This window comes from Elgaria multicarinata, chromosome 10 (assembly GCF_023053635.1).
Source record: "Elgaria multicarinata webbii isolate HBS135686 ecotype San Diego chromosome 10, rElgMul1.1.pri, whole genome shotgun sequence".
Taxonomy (NCBI): Eukaryota; Metazoa; Chordata; class Lepidosauria; order Squamata; family Anguidae; genus Elgaria; species Elgaria multicarinata.
In genome coordinates, this window is record NC_086180.1 from 51,272,404 (window position 1) to 51,286,682 (window position 14,279).

The window sequence follows — 14,279 nt, forward strand, 5'->3', positions numbered from 1 at the left end:
CTCTCTCTCTCTCTCTCTCTCTCTCTCTCTCTCTCTCTCTCTCTCTCTGTGTGTGTGTGTGTGTGTAATTGAGGGATGTGTGAAGTGCTTCTCTGTCCTTCCTTCCAAGGAGACCAATTGGGTTTCTTTCTTTTATTCAAATTGCTGAATACCTAGGAAAAGTATGTTCCTCATAGTCAGTAATCAAAAATCCAGCAGTTTCAGCTTGAGAAGTTGCATGCTCCGGGTTTTCGCCCCTTAAAGGGCCATGTGTGCAGGAGTGCACCACCGGAAAAGGTAGGGTTTTTTTTTTTAAAAAAAAATAAAGGGTCTCCCGCTCCCCCTGCCCCTGATTCCCCCCCCACAAATGTCTGATGCCCCCCCCTGCCCGCTTGCTTGCTCGCCCGTTCTCCCCCCCATCCGCCAGGCCTGTCTCTGTCCTTCCCCCCCTGTCCGCCATGGCTGTCCCCGTGCCTGTTCTTCTTCCCCCGCCTCCCATCCCCGATGCCCATGCCCGTGCCCGTTCTTCTTCCCCCGCCCCCTGTCCCCGATGCCCATGCCCATTTTTCTCCCCCCTCTCTCCTGCAGGGTCGGTCTTTCCCCCGGCCCCCACCTCCCCCCCCGTGATTCCCCCCGGCACTGTGCCCAGTCCTTGGCTTCTCCCGGCTACTCATGAGTAAGCGAGCAGCCGGGAAAAGCCATGGAAGTCGCTAAACTTTCCGCAGCCCCTGCCTCAGGCTGGGGCTGCGGTAAAGCCGGGCCATAAGCAAATCCGCTTATCCCGGGTTAAGGGAGGTCTTAGCCCAGCCTGACCCCAGAATCCCTTGTGCGTCATTTGGATGCACAGGAGGGAGACCAGGCCTCACACCACGCTAACGCCTCGTCTAGCAACGGCCTGAGAAAAGCTGCCATCTCAAGATAGAGATTCACTTTGAAACCCCCAAAGCAAACACCTCCCCCTCTCAAGCACTTTGTCAAGCACTTTCCCAAGAAAGGAAGAGGTGTAGCATGGTTGATGGTCCAGGTTGCACCTCTGGTACTATCTATTGTGATTAAGAGTGATATTTGAAAATTGCTGGCACTCCAACTCACTAAATGTCAGCATGCAAGAAAGTAAATGTCAACTGGGGCAGGATAGGAGAAAACATCAGGCAACTGAGGTAGCTCCTGTCTGCTGGAACAGTTACAGAGACTTTATTTACATTACACACACACAGAGCCCAATGCTCAAACAGAGGACAATGCTCTGTTAGTTAGGGTGACTATATTTTGGAAACCAAAAAGGAGGACAACGTGATTTGCTTCTGTCAGCCTTGGGATTTCCCCAAGCAGACTGATATCACCCTCCTGTTCTCTATGGTCCCAACAGGGGATTGGATTCATGCTTAGTCAAAGGTAAATTCTACTTTGTTCCATGGGATTGACTTCTGAGTAAACATGCAGAACAGGATACAGTTGCAGAGGGACAGATCTAGGCATTAATGCTCAAATGTAGCCATAGCATTTAGCATTGTACAAAGTGTCCTCCTTTCCCCCTTAAAGCATTATGTCTCAATAAACTGAAGTTCTTTCCCCACTAAAATGCCTTTCCTCAGATGCAAATAGCCGTTCAAATCCAGTAGTCAGCTTAGCTGCTCTTAAGTGTGCTGAAAATGGCCGGTCCAAAAGAGCCCAAGGAGGTAAAAGCAAAAGAAAGGTCCATCTCCATCTATGGGCAGCCTGATATCTACCACACTTATTCCAGATTACTCCACTTCAAACCCCTTTTCCAGTTCAACAGATCTAGGCATGAGAATGGGCTTGAAACCTCCTAGCAAGCTGGGAGGGAAGGGGTCTTCTTCCTTCTTGCCTCCTCCTCTCTCCCCCTCAGTGCAACCTCAAAGACCTCAGAGCATTGCCTCATGCCTAGATCTGTCCCTCTGCAACTGTATCCTGTTCTGCATGTTTACTCAGAAGTCAATCCCATGGAACAAAGTAGAATTTACCTTTGACTAAGCATGAATCCAATCCCTTGTTGAGACCATAGAGAACAGGGGGTGATATCAGTCTGTTTGGGGAAATCCCAAGGTCAAAAGAAGCAAATCATGTTGTCCTCCTTTTTGGCTTCCAAAATATGGTCACCCTACAATGGCAGTAATACTCACTGAGGGAGGGCCCCCATTGAGGGTGTCTTGCCCAAGAGCTCTTTAAAACGTGAAACTGGCACTGACATACACCCAATATTTTCCCTGAGAGGCTAATTTTATATGTGCAAGGAGTTTTTAATGCTGGGCAGGCTGACATTGTACAATTCCTCAGCCTGCATTTTTAACTCATCCCATCCCATGAAAAGGGCTTTTCCCATGTGTTTCTTGCACATTATTGGACTGTCTTAGCTCTCCCCATAATATTACTTAATTCATTGTTTATAAGAAGGTTTTCTGTTCTTCACGGCATCCACATTTTAAAGTGTTTTGTCCTTTGATTATTTCTTGCTTAAAGGTTTTCTATTTCCCCATTTTAGAGGCCAGGCACTCCTGCCACACACACAATTTTCTCCCAATTAATTAGAACTCTCCTCCAATAATGTTATACATTTGAAAAAGTATTCCATTATTAGGAAACTAACCAGAGAGGCAATGGGATGGATTTAAAATTTCTTTGCTCCACAAACACTATTATTCCCCCCCATAGGAATTGTTTTTGAATGTCTCAGTGTATTCCTTAATGTGACTATGAATAGATTTTAAGCACAGAGATATTTTAAGTGTGAGAAACACTCCCACCAGACATTTTAAAATATGTATTAACAGTTTTTGAAAATAAGTTAAACACACCAGAAACTTCTTTTTGAGTGGAACTGTTTATTTTATTTAATAGGCAGATGTCTCTCAGTTGCTTTAGGTAAAAATAAAACACACACACACACACAAGATAGTTTTGAGGTATATATCATTTTGGAAACTGTTTTTGTTTGTTATGTTTTTCGTCTTTGCAATGGGATCTACTCTGTCTCTATAGGTCGGATTTTCATTCTAACAGCTTTGAGAGAATAATCTGAGGGCCTGAAAGTTACCCAAACCACCCCATTTTCAATCTCATATGGAACATTGTTCCGTGGGTCATACTGACCTCCTGTGTAATAAATCCCATTGAGATTAGCGGCTTGGCAATTGTTGTACCACCATCCGCCTCCATACATCTCAGCACAGTTCTCCTCCCATTGATCACTGTCTCTGTCAAAAGTACTAAATGTCATGTTAGCGTGAGATGTGTATTGACTGCCTCCTTCTTCTGAGCCTTTGATCAGAGCATCCCCAGCTGTCCCCTCATAGTTTGAGATGATGAGCTGATAACCTTCTGATTCAGAGCTCACCTGCATATTATATTCTGCATACACTTTATTGCCCTCCCAATCCTCCATTTCAACCCGAAGGACGGTGTCCTTCCGGGTCATCACGTGGATTTTTTCATTGCCCAACCACAACTCTCCTTTCCCTTGGTTGTCCACTTTTCCGAAACCATTCTTGAAGTCGTGCCAGGTCCCGTTAAAATTCAATGACCCATCCAATCTCTGTTGGATCAGAAGCCATCCTCCCAAAGTGGTCTCTTGGTCGCAATAAACTGAAAACCCCTTAGCGGATCCTGCTGGCTTGATTTTGAAAAGACCACTTCGAGAACCAGAAGTGTGCTTTTGGCGGATATCCTCACAGTCTAAAAAAACAAAGTTGATCGGGTTGACAGCCGTTTTCAGATAAACTTTTATTACAAGGTCACAGGAATCCAAACAGTAACCGCGCTGAAGTCAAGTGGCCACCCTTCATTTTGTGCTACAGTGGAAAGACACGTTGCACCTCTCCCCCAGCCCCGCTGCCCCAAACTGATAGCTTACATGCAAATTGAATTACTGATCATTTTCTGTATATAACCGCCTTGCTATCCAATTACTCACTGTAAGATCTCCCCCCTCCCCCCACACCTTTCATAAATGGTAACAAACACTCATTGCTTTGAGGGGTGAAAGAACGACAGAGAATGCAGTAACGGTTTAGCCTGTGTGTGAGTTTGGTTGCAAACTTCACTCCTGCTCCCGCAACAATTATTTCTCATGAACTGGATGGGTACCTGTCCCGATGTAGCTTTCCCCCTGCTTCTGTCCTCCTGGGTTCAAGCTGCGCGCCTGAAAATCAGGATTATCCTCTCCACTCTGATCGTGTTGCACCCATTCTGTCTCACTAAATCCTGGCACTTTGATTGACTTGGTTTCAAAAGTGGAGCCCCCTTTGTTGAATCCACTAGTGCTACTGCTGCTGGACACAGAATGGGTCGAGCCGCCACTTGTCCTAGACTCAAAGGCCGAGGAGTGGTCAAATCTTGTGAAGTCGTCTTCTCCCTCCCCTAAGTCAGAGAAGTCCGGTCCATCAAACGTTCCCGTGCTATGAAATGTGCTGTCAGTATGGAGTTTGCTGCCAGAGAAAAACTCTCTTGCCTCTGAAGGCAGCAAAGACAAGTCCAGGGAGCCACTTCCGACGACGCCTGAGGTCCCTTTGATATGGTAGGTGGAACCTCCTGCCTCTTTCTCAAAGCCTTGCACATGGGAACAGTCCGAACCATCGGGAGCTCTAAACTGTTCCACCGTCTCTTCTCTTTCACCATCAGGGCCCCGGATTACTTTCGTGGTGACTGTTCTGACGCACGTTTGGGTGTAGTGAGCCGTATCAGGTCTGACTACTTTCATGTTAGCGCCACCCCCTCCAGAAGTTGTAGTAGTAGTAGTGACTAACTTGGTAGTGTGTGGCTGTCCTGCTGCCCCTGGTCTGGGCACAACATGCTTGTGGTCCACTGGAGAGCCTCTGGACTCATCTCCTGAATTTTCCAGTATTGCTTCAACTATCTGTAAACGATTAAGTGTTTCGGCTTCTTGTTGGGACAGAGGAGCTTTAGTTTTAAAGTGGCTGGGAACAGTAGAGTCCTTCAGCGGCCTCATCTTCAGCACCCTCAAAGGAGTAGCTTCAAATTCCGGTTGCAGTTTGATGGTACTAGCTTGGATGAGCTGCTTCTGTATGTTGTCGTAGCCCTCTGTGTCCACGTTGTAGTTTTGAACACGACCACAAGATCCTTTGCAGGCACGTAGCTTAATATCAATGTCCACCTAGGCAGAGGTGGGTAGAGAAAAAACACACACATGTGTATACTTTAATTCCTAAATCTCCCAAAGCAGTTTTATCTGTAACCATTGGACCGTTTTGTCTAAATGTGGAATTCTACCGGGCTGCTGCTCCTGGCATTTCCACTGCTTCTTCAAGTGGTTTAAAGCAGCCTTTCCCAACCTGCCGCACTCCAGATATTTTTAACTGCAGCTCCCAGCAATCTTGACCATTGGCCATGCTGGCTAGGGCTGACGGGAGTTGAAGTCCAAAACATCTGGGGGACACCAGGCTGGGGAAGGATGTTGTAAAGCAAAGAAAGGACACCCTCCGCTGCGTCATCTGTAATGGCAAGCTTGCCTCCTCTCCCCCAAATAATGATAGAATTACTCTAATCCCAAAAAAGTTCCTGAAAATTCCTCCATTCATGGGAGACATATGGACCCATGAAATGGGCATAGAGGCTGGTGACTCCGCTCCAGGTTTCAGTCAGAACCCTAATGGAATTATCCAAGGTGTGAAGTTTTGCACCTTGGATCTCTCCTTTAGAGTTCTGACTGATTGTGATTGAAACATGGAGCAAATTCGCTACCCCACTGACATCAGAACCACCAGCTTCCACTGGAAATAGGGGATGGGGAGAGAATATTTAGCTTGGGCCAAACAAAGAAATCTGTCCTAAATCAGCTTTGGAAAACAAAGAAAATGGCCAAACTCACCTCTAAACGCTTTATCTCTCCAACTTGAGTCTGGATAGTGTTCTGCAGGGTTTTAATCTTGTTTACATGGTTGAGAACTCTCTGTTGCAGTATCACAAGTCTGCTCCTCAGATTATCAGATGTTTGCCCATAACTATCAGAAATCTCTGAAGCCAAAAAGACAGGAGAAGCCATCATTTTCATGGATCTCATCATAGTTATTGGAAGATATGAAAATGACCTAAAATATTCATTTGGCATTTCAAAATATAAATGTGTATATTAATGGGGGAGGGAGTAGTAGTAATAAAAACTCATTTTAGGCCAAACCTTAATGGTGTCTTTGAATTCCTTGTTTAGGATTTCCCATGGTCTTCATTGCATTTATTTATTTTTAACAAGAAGCAGCTGAGGTTCCAGATTGAGATTAGGCTAAAAGATCTGGAGGGCCACAAATTGCATTAAGGGAATAAGTGAATATCCATCCTTGAAGAATGGACCATCACTGGTAGGGCAGCCTGAGGACAATCCTCAAAATAATTTAAAGAATGGATTTGCAAGGCATCATCAACTTTATTACTGTCACTAACCAGATTTTACACATACAAGAGAGTAGGGCAAAATTACATACAGATTTGAAAAGTATGCAGCAGAATCAATTCTGGAGTGAATCAAGCAGTCTTCCCTTGGAAGGGGAGATGGAATGAGACCCCAATGGGGGAAGGAGATTTCTTTGTGGGGGGGGCGTTCAAAGCAAGATAACTGATGCAGTTGATGATTGTGATCCTGGAGGGAGTTGAATAAGGTAAAGGATTGGATAAGGGAACTTCTCCCCAAATTATCTCACGTAGGGCTAATCTACACCTGCAGGCATTTCAGCATGGAAGAGGGATGCTCCCGAATGTTCCTCGGCACTCACGGGGCACATGGCATTGATGTGTAATGCAATTTCAGGAGTGCCATTGCTGGAGCGCATGTGGATCAGCAGAAGTGGGCAGAGCTGGGCAGATGACGGGGCTATGGGGCAAAGATTTTTTTTATGACTCGTGAGGGATGCGCATGAATGCAGACATGCAGCAACACATGGGGGATAGGAACTCTCTTGAATATGCGCTCCTGTGCAAAGATATGTTTGTATTTTTTTTTTAAAAAAAAGAACACTCAGTGGTAAAACATGCCGAAACTCATGTGCACACCCCTCACAGCTGATTGGCTGTTCACCGAGCCTGGAACTCGCAGCTAACAGCAATGACCTCACAAAGGGGGGGGGCACACCACACATGGACTTCAGGATAGACATGAGAGAGCCAGAAAAACTGTGACAAAAGCAATCAGGGATGTGGCCCATTAGTGATGACTGTGATATGATCCTCCAACGAATGGCTGGTGTAGCCTCCCCCAGAGTTGTTTCAGCCCTGATGTCACACTGATGAATCCATTTGACTGTATTGATGAAACCCACTTGAGCTTATGTAAAAGCCTGAAGCAAATAATACTTTTCAATTGGTGTTTTTAGCAGTCAGAAAGGACAATACAAATGTGGGGATTAAACTCACGTTGTTCACTGTTCACATTGCGGTCCACAATGTTCGTGATTTCCTGCTTCAGAATATTTGATGACTTGTAGCTTTCTAGATTTTGTGTGAGTAGTTTCCTAATTTTGCCAATCCTGTTATTAAAGTCCTGATCCGTTTCATGTATCAGTCCTTGCATCCTGCATCCTGAGGGACATTTTTTGCCCTAAAATACAGAAGAAGCAAGCAAAAGGACAGAAATATCTGTTTTATCACTTAATCAGCCCCATATGTTTTATACCAGCCTCCCCCTCTAGACAAGTGACTACAACTCCCATCAGCTCCAGCCTTCATGACTAATCATCAGGGATGCTGGGAATTGCAGTCCAAAAATAACTGGAGGGCACCAGATTGGAAAAGCCAGTTTACAAAGTGAATGGAGGTTGAATAACAATAAACATGTTATGGGACAGATTCAGTTATACTTGCTTTTGATTCCACATTGTTCTCCTTCAGGAGTGAGTGTGATTATGATGAAGCTACTTGGAGAACCTGATTTTTTTTATTTACACCCTAGCAATAATAGAATTATTTTATTTTTATGCCACAACTACTGTTTTGTATTTGCATGGTGGTACATGGCAAATAGTACAACTGGTGTGCTTCAGGCTCTTTCATTGTCTGTTGCAGGGGAGTTGAACTCGTTGAACTCCTGAGGGACAAATTCCATTTTGGAGAAACTGCTCGGGTCTGCCTTTCAGCAGTGGGTGGGATCAAAGGCAAAAAATTGCGGGGACAAAAGACCAGCCAGGAAACCACCGAATGATCAGTGGTCAAGGGAATGGCTGGGGCCATAGGAAGTGGCCATGGCCATCTGGGGACCCCAGATATGGCCTGCACACCTGAGGTTCTCCATCTCTGATCTGAGGCCTTCCTCTTGAGTGCCACCTCCAAAAAAGGCTCAGAAGATGGCAATAAGGGAGAGGGCCTTCTCCGTGGTGCTCCCCTGGTTATAGAATGATCTCTCCACTGGGGCCCACCTGGCACTAACATTGTGAACTTTTCAGTGCCAGGCTAAAACTGCCCTGGACTCCCAGGCATTTAATGGCATATGATGCGGGACATTTATGTCAGCTGTTCTTAATTTTATTAAAATTTGTTTTTAGCTGTTCATATTGTTTTAAATTTTGCATGTTGAGAAGTTATGTCGCATTTCATTATCTTCTATATGTGGTTTGTGATTTTGTGAATTGTGTGAACCGCCCAGAGAGCCTCAGCTAACAGGCAGTATTAAATTGAAAATAAATAAATAAACAAATAAATATTGGCTTACCCAGTCCTCATCAGAGCATGCTTGTGCATTTGATTCTTGTAGGCAGCCGGCTTGGGTCTTATGCTCCACTATTCTGGAACCACGAGCTGAGCCACCCAGATCCTCAAAGGTGCTTCCATTTTCTGTTGCCTGTCAGAGAAAAAGTGGTGGTTGTGGTGGGGGAGAGACATCAAGTGATGGCTGCATTAGTCTCACAGTAATCATCCCCTGAGTTAAAAACAACAGCCAATGTGTTCCTACTGTATAACGTCTAGAACATAGAAAGACATGGAAAATAACATAATCACCCATATCTGGATATTTGCTTGCAATTGTTTTCCCCAGAATATTTTTATAATTCAAATTCTGGAGTGATGCTTTGTGACCCATCTGTACTCTATTGTGTCTTTTGAATCTTTGCTTTTCTGCATTAATAAATATCAGAATGTTTAATTGCAAAATGTTAGGGAGCTCTGCCATAAAAATTTAAAAAATGAAATCACGAAATAAAGAATGCTTATATCCAGGCTTTAGATTGTGCTTTCCCCCCCTCCTCAATTACATTAATAATTTTGTATTGCTTATAAAAGGCCTATATTAACTTGAAATACAGCAGAATCTGACACATTGGTAGGATTACAGCCTTAATTCATTTTTCTTTGTTTAGTCTTAAGCAGCTCTTTCATTTCAGTCCAATGAATTTAAAATGAATCATAAAAGAACTAAAGTAAAAAGAGAAAACATTACAATGAATTGTCATGGATTTTCAGCGCACAAGGAAATGTAACTGCAGATAGGATGTTGGTTTCCATTGGCTGTAGTTTCATCATCCCAATCCTAAACACTCATCACTTTCCATAATAAGATCTAAAAATATGTGAGTTTTCTGGGAAATCACTTGCACATCTGAGAGCTGTCCCAGATACAGGGGGAAGCCCCTTCCCTCAAAAGAGATAGCACTGGATTCTAAGCAACCTAGGCTGGAATCTTTTGGTCCCTGGGAGGATGTCCCAGCAGCCACAGATCTCCTCCACTGAGGGCAGAGAGAAATGAGACCTGCCCCTCAACCAACTGCAATGGAAATGTATGTGATAGTTCTTCTGGGGTAATGGGGACAATGGAAGAGGGCTGGGGTGGGTCAGAGGGCATCCCAGGAAAATCTGTGGATAGCTCTCCTGCCCCCAGGCATGTCCCCAACCCAGCTAGTGATCTACATGTGCCTTGGAGCAGGCATAGATCAGTTTCCCAGCCATTGGTTTCAATGGGAGGGAATTTGCAAAATTAATAAAAATGGTACCAGGGAGGGAAAGGAAAAATGCCACCCCTTCCTCTCTTCCATCTTGCCATGGGAGGTAGGATTGCCTTGGTATCTGTGTTTAGGTCCCATTGAAACCAATGTAGACATTTAGTCAAGACTGACTTAAATTCCCTAGATTTCAGTGGGACCTAAGTTTCAGTAAGTTGGCCTGGATCCAACCCATTGTGTTCTTAGTGCCAAAGTAGCACATTTAATGTTGAAAAGGGGAGGGGGAAAACATGCACATAAAACACCCATTTTTGTTTTTGTTATGGAACTTTAAATTTTGCAAACAGGATGTGGTAACTTAAAGCCCTTCCTTAACATTAGCCATTATTGGAAAATGTACAATAGTTGATGACATTCTGTTCTAATCACGGGACTCTGCTCACATATACCCAAACAAATGAATCTGCATTAAGATAATTGCTGGAAATCTAGATTTTTTTTAAATTAATTTCTTAATAATTTATGTCAGGACATTTGTATTGCGTTTCATTTTTTAAAAAAATAATAATCCCAAAGCTTTATGAAAACATGAAGTTTCTGATGCAGATAATGACCACATACAGTGGCATTCTTAACAATCAGGTTTTGGAAACAAAATGATAAGTCTCTAAGTACATGTTACTAAGTAACTATTCTTACTATTGAGATACCTTAATCGTTTAGTTAAACGGTAAGATCAGGATTTTTTAAAAAAACTAATATGACCTGCAATCCTCAGTTAAAATCAATGAGTTTTGAAAGTGCTATCTGTAGGATTCCCTCTTTAATCATTGCACCTTGGCTGAAAGAGCAAATATGAAAGAACTCTGATATAGCTGCCTGATTGAACAAAATATTTGTTTTATATGCTCTATATTATTCTTCCGTTGACCAAGCTCCTTGGTTTACAACCTAGGGATAAGTTTATCATATGTCCAAATATGTTCTATAGGAAAAGAACATAGGAAACATGCTTATTTTATAAATTGGAAGCATCTTTATTTAGTTCAAAACATTAATTCTGTTTTTGGAGTTGCTACACTGTAACATAATTAAGTGAGGTTGCAACCCTGTACACACTTACCTGGGAGTAAGTCCCATTGAATTCTGTGGGGCTTACTTCTAAAGATTGTACTCTCATTTTTACTGCAACATAACTGCAAGCTGAGTTTAAATTAAAAACAAAACCTCAGTGGTATAGATTTTTCAAATGATTTTTGTTGTATACAGTTACAAATTTCATGGAGTGCCCAAACATTCCAGCTAGTTTTCATATGAAAAATATGAAGGAACTGCTTATGAAAAAGGCCTATATTATTAAAAACAAATGCTTATAGAGCACACAGTAACGCCAGTCAAGGGTTTTACCTTTGATAATAAACATTTCAAATTATACTTTTATATAAATAAGTCCTGCTTGCATAGAAGCAATATATGCAGATGAAAATGCAGGGGCACATCTGCATGTGCATCCACTTTGTAATGCGCATCTGGGTCCTGTTGAATTGGATAGAGGGCAGGTTTTGAGGCAGATGATGAAGCACATCTGTATCTGGAGCCACTTATTGCATGCAACCAGTTGTGCATGTCTGCCAGCTGGATGTGGAACTGGCCTTTTTCCATATATGCAAAGAGAAGCCAATACAGATGGCATCTTGCAAGCATGGGTATGTTTCTCACTGCCCCCAAGGATCCCCCCTCCCCAATTCCAGCCTTTGAAGTAGGGGGAAAACCCATTTCTGACTTCGATTTTACTGGTAGCAGTGGGTTGATTTTAGATGAAGGCCTTAGCTAGACCTAAGGTTTATCCCGGGATCGTCCCGGGGTCATCCCTGCCTGCTCCCGGGATCCCCTGTGTGTCATTTACATGAACAGGGATGACCCCGGGACGATCCCAGGATAAACCTTAGGTCTAGCTAAGGCTGAAGTCTATTGCTTTAGCTGAAATATAGGCCTATGCAGATACGCAATGGAAGGAACAAAACTCAATCTAACTGGGGGAAACAGATAAAATTAACTCATACCCAGGTGACGCTGAAGCATAGCAGTGCGCAGAAGATCTTCAGAAACATCTTCAGAAAGGTGTGGATGCCACACTAAAGGATGCCTTTCACTTAGGTATTTTGAGTTGAATTTAAACTATATCTGGTCTCCCTCCCCCGCCCCTGTCTAAATTAATGATTAGTCTCCCTTCTGTTTGTAGAGTCAAAATGCAATACCTGAGTTTGGTGACCTAGGTTCTATTGCACAAGTTCTGAAGTCTGTTTGCTGTACGTCTGTTTGCACAGTGCCAGCAAACATGCAAGACAGATGTGGGTGGGTGATCCCACCATATTCCAAGAAACATATTGTGTAATGTTTGAAATGAATCACTTTTCGATAAACCATGGGGAGGAAAGCCACACAATCTCTGGTAAATGCAAATGTTTTTCAACGGCATTTGTTGCACTGCAGGAGTGCCGCTTCTTCATTAATTACCGGAGACAGTTTCTTGTATTGCTCTGGTAAAGTTGGAAGATCGCATGGGAGGAGTCAGCATTGTGGTTATTGGGCCCCACCCACCAGGAATGAAAATACAGGATATCAAACATGGATTTAAATAAACAGCCCCAATTTTATTGACACCATACCTGATCTGCAACAGATAAGGAAAGAACCCAACCCATACCCACCAAAAGCAGTGGGGGTTCTTGCTGGGAGAACTCCTTAGTTAGCTATCTATTTCCATCAAGTGATCCCACCACAGATCACGGCTTTAGTCCAGACCTGAGGCCGTTTCTACACCTGCCTTTTTTTCCCAAGGATCGTCCTGGGATCATCCCTGTGCATAAAAATGACACACAGGGGAACCCGGGAGCAGGCAGGGATGATCCCTCCATTTTCCTGGGATAAACCTTAGGTGAAGAAAGGGCCTAAGTCTCCTCCTGGTTCTTTAGTTGTGGATCTGAGGTTTCTGAATGAGGATCCGTCTCAAGCTATGAAGCCTTAGGATCCATGAGACCTCATTTGCCCAAGGTTAGCAATCCTCCTCACTTCCTTCAAGCTGGTGAGCTTTAAGTGTTTGGCTTAAAGTTAGCTGCCCTTCACCACAAGGATGCCTCAGGGTCTTCACTGTGGTGCCCTCCATTTCCCTGTATTCACCCACCCAAACTGTGCATGCTAGAGGAAGGGCTAGCCTATTGTCCCTTAGCCTATTTACTAACTCTGAAGGCCCATAGGCCTTACTGCAGATCCCTCAATAATGGACCACAATCCTCCTGGGACAGGTGGATCCTATCGTTCCTCAACAGGTAAGTCAGCAAGAATGCGCTATTGTGATTGAGGATGGTGGTTCTCCACCCGCCAAGATTGTCTTAACTATATGTTTAGCATTGTCCATACAGTTAGATTTGAACACCCACCCTTTCCATACTCTGTTACCAAAAGTCAGACCCCACCACAGAGACCGAGGATGCAATAGTTTAAAATTCTCTACGTCTTGGAAGCTTAAGGGAAAATCCACCCTTTTCTCTAGTACTTTCTGAATAACAGACAGCATCAACTCCTACCCCACATGTCATACTGTTGTTGGGAAGTGCCATGTTGTCAGTCTTTCTCACATGACCTCTCTGACTTAAACATTATTAAAACTTTGTGGGAAGTGGCCACAGGAGAGCAGCAGCTGATCAAAACAGAGAGGCGGGTAAGAAATAATTTTATTATTATTATTATTATTATTATTATTATTATTATTATTATTATTATTATTTCCTTTTCTGCTATGTGGCTGCAAGAACAATTAAAAACAATTAAAACTATGTACAACCTTGGAGAATATAGCCTTCGAAGGCTTCAGTAAAAAGCCATGCTTTAACTTGACACTGAAATGAAGCCAGCATCAGCACCAGCCAGGCCTCCAAGGGGAGAGTATTCCACAAGCAGGGTGCCACAACAGAGAAAGCCGTCTTCCACATCCCACCATAATATATGACTCATGTTGGTGGGATGCAGAGGAGGGCTCCTTCCACAGATCTCAAATCTCAGGCAGGCATATATAGGGCGAGGCGCTCCCTCAAGTACCAAAGTCCCAAGCCGTTTAGGGCTTTAAATGACATTGCCAACACCTTGAATTCCGACCAGAAGCATATAGGCAGCTGGTCCTGGGTGACTTCAATATCCCATTTGAGACCAGTATGGCAGGTGCAGCTCAGGAGTTCATGGCATCCATGACAAACATGGGCCTATCCCAACTGGTCTCTGGACCCACATATTCTGCAGGTCACGCCCTCAGTGCTGTTTTCAGCTCCATACAGATGGATCTGTGGATGGAGGTGATAAATACCTCTGTGTTGTCAAGGTCAGATCATTTTCTGATTAGGATTAGTA

The 14,279-nt window shown here is 43.7% G+C and overlaps 1 protein-coding gene across 1 annotated transcript; it reads right to left on the minus strand.

Annotated features, from left to right (window-relative positions):
• Nucleotides 1–2,802: 2,802 nt before the first annotated feature.
• Nucleotides 2,803–12,020, minus strand: FGA (fibrinogen alpha chain). Its single transcript, XM_063135312.1, has 6 exons — nt 11,939–12,020; nt 8,651–8,779; nt 7,360–7,543; nt 5,825–5,970; nt 4,084–5,110; nt 2,803–3,672 (listed from the first exon to the last, which is right to left on the minus strand). The coding sequence occupies exons 1-6, from the start codon at nt 11,984–11,986 to the stop codon at nt 2,963–2,965; spliced, it is 2,244 nt and encodes a 747-aa protein (XP_062991382.1). The 5' UTR covers nt 11,987–12,020; the 3' UTR covers nt 2,803–2,962.
• Between the last annotated feature and the right edge of the window lie 2,259 nt (nt 12,021–14,279).

What these genes read in the sequence shown, in the direction of transcription:
- FGA (XM_063135312.1), bottom strand. Translation starts at nt 11,986, where the DNA reads ATGTTTCTGAAGATCTTCTGCGCACTGCTATGCTTCAGCGTCACCTGG. An exon ending in CATGCTCTGATGAGGACTGG is followed by an intron (nt 7,544 to 8,650) that starts GTAAGCCAATAT and finishes TCTGTATTTTAG; the next exon opens with GGCAAAAAATGTCCCTCAGG. An exon ending in GGAAAGCTACATCGGGACAG is followed by an intron (nt 3,673 to 4,083) that starts GTACCCATCCAG and finishes TTGTTTTTTTAG; the next exon opens with ACTGTGAGGATATCCGCCAA.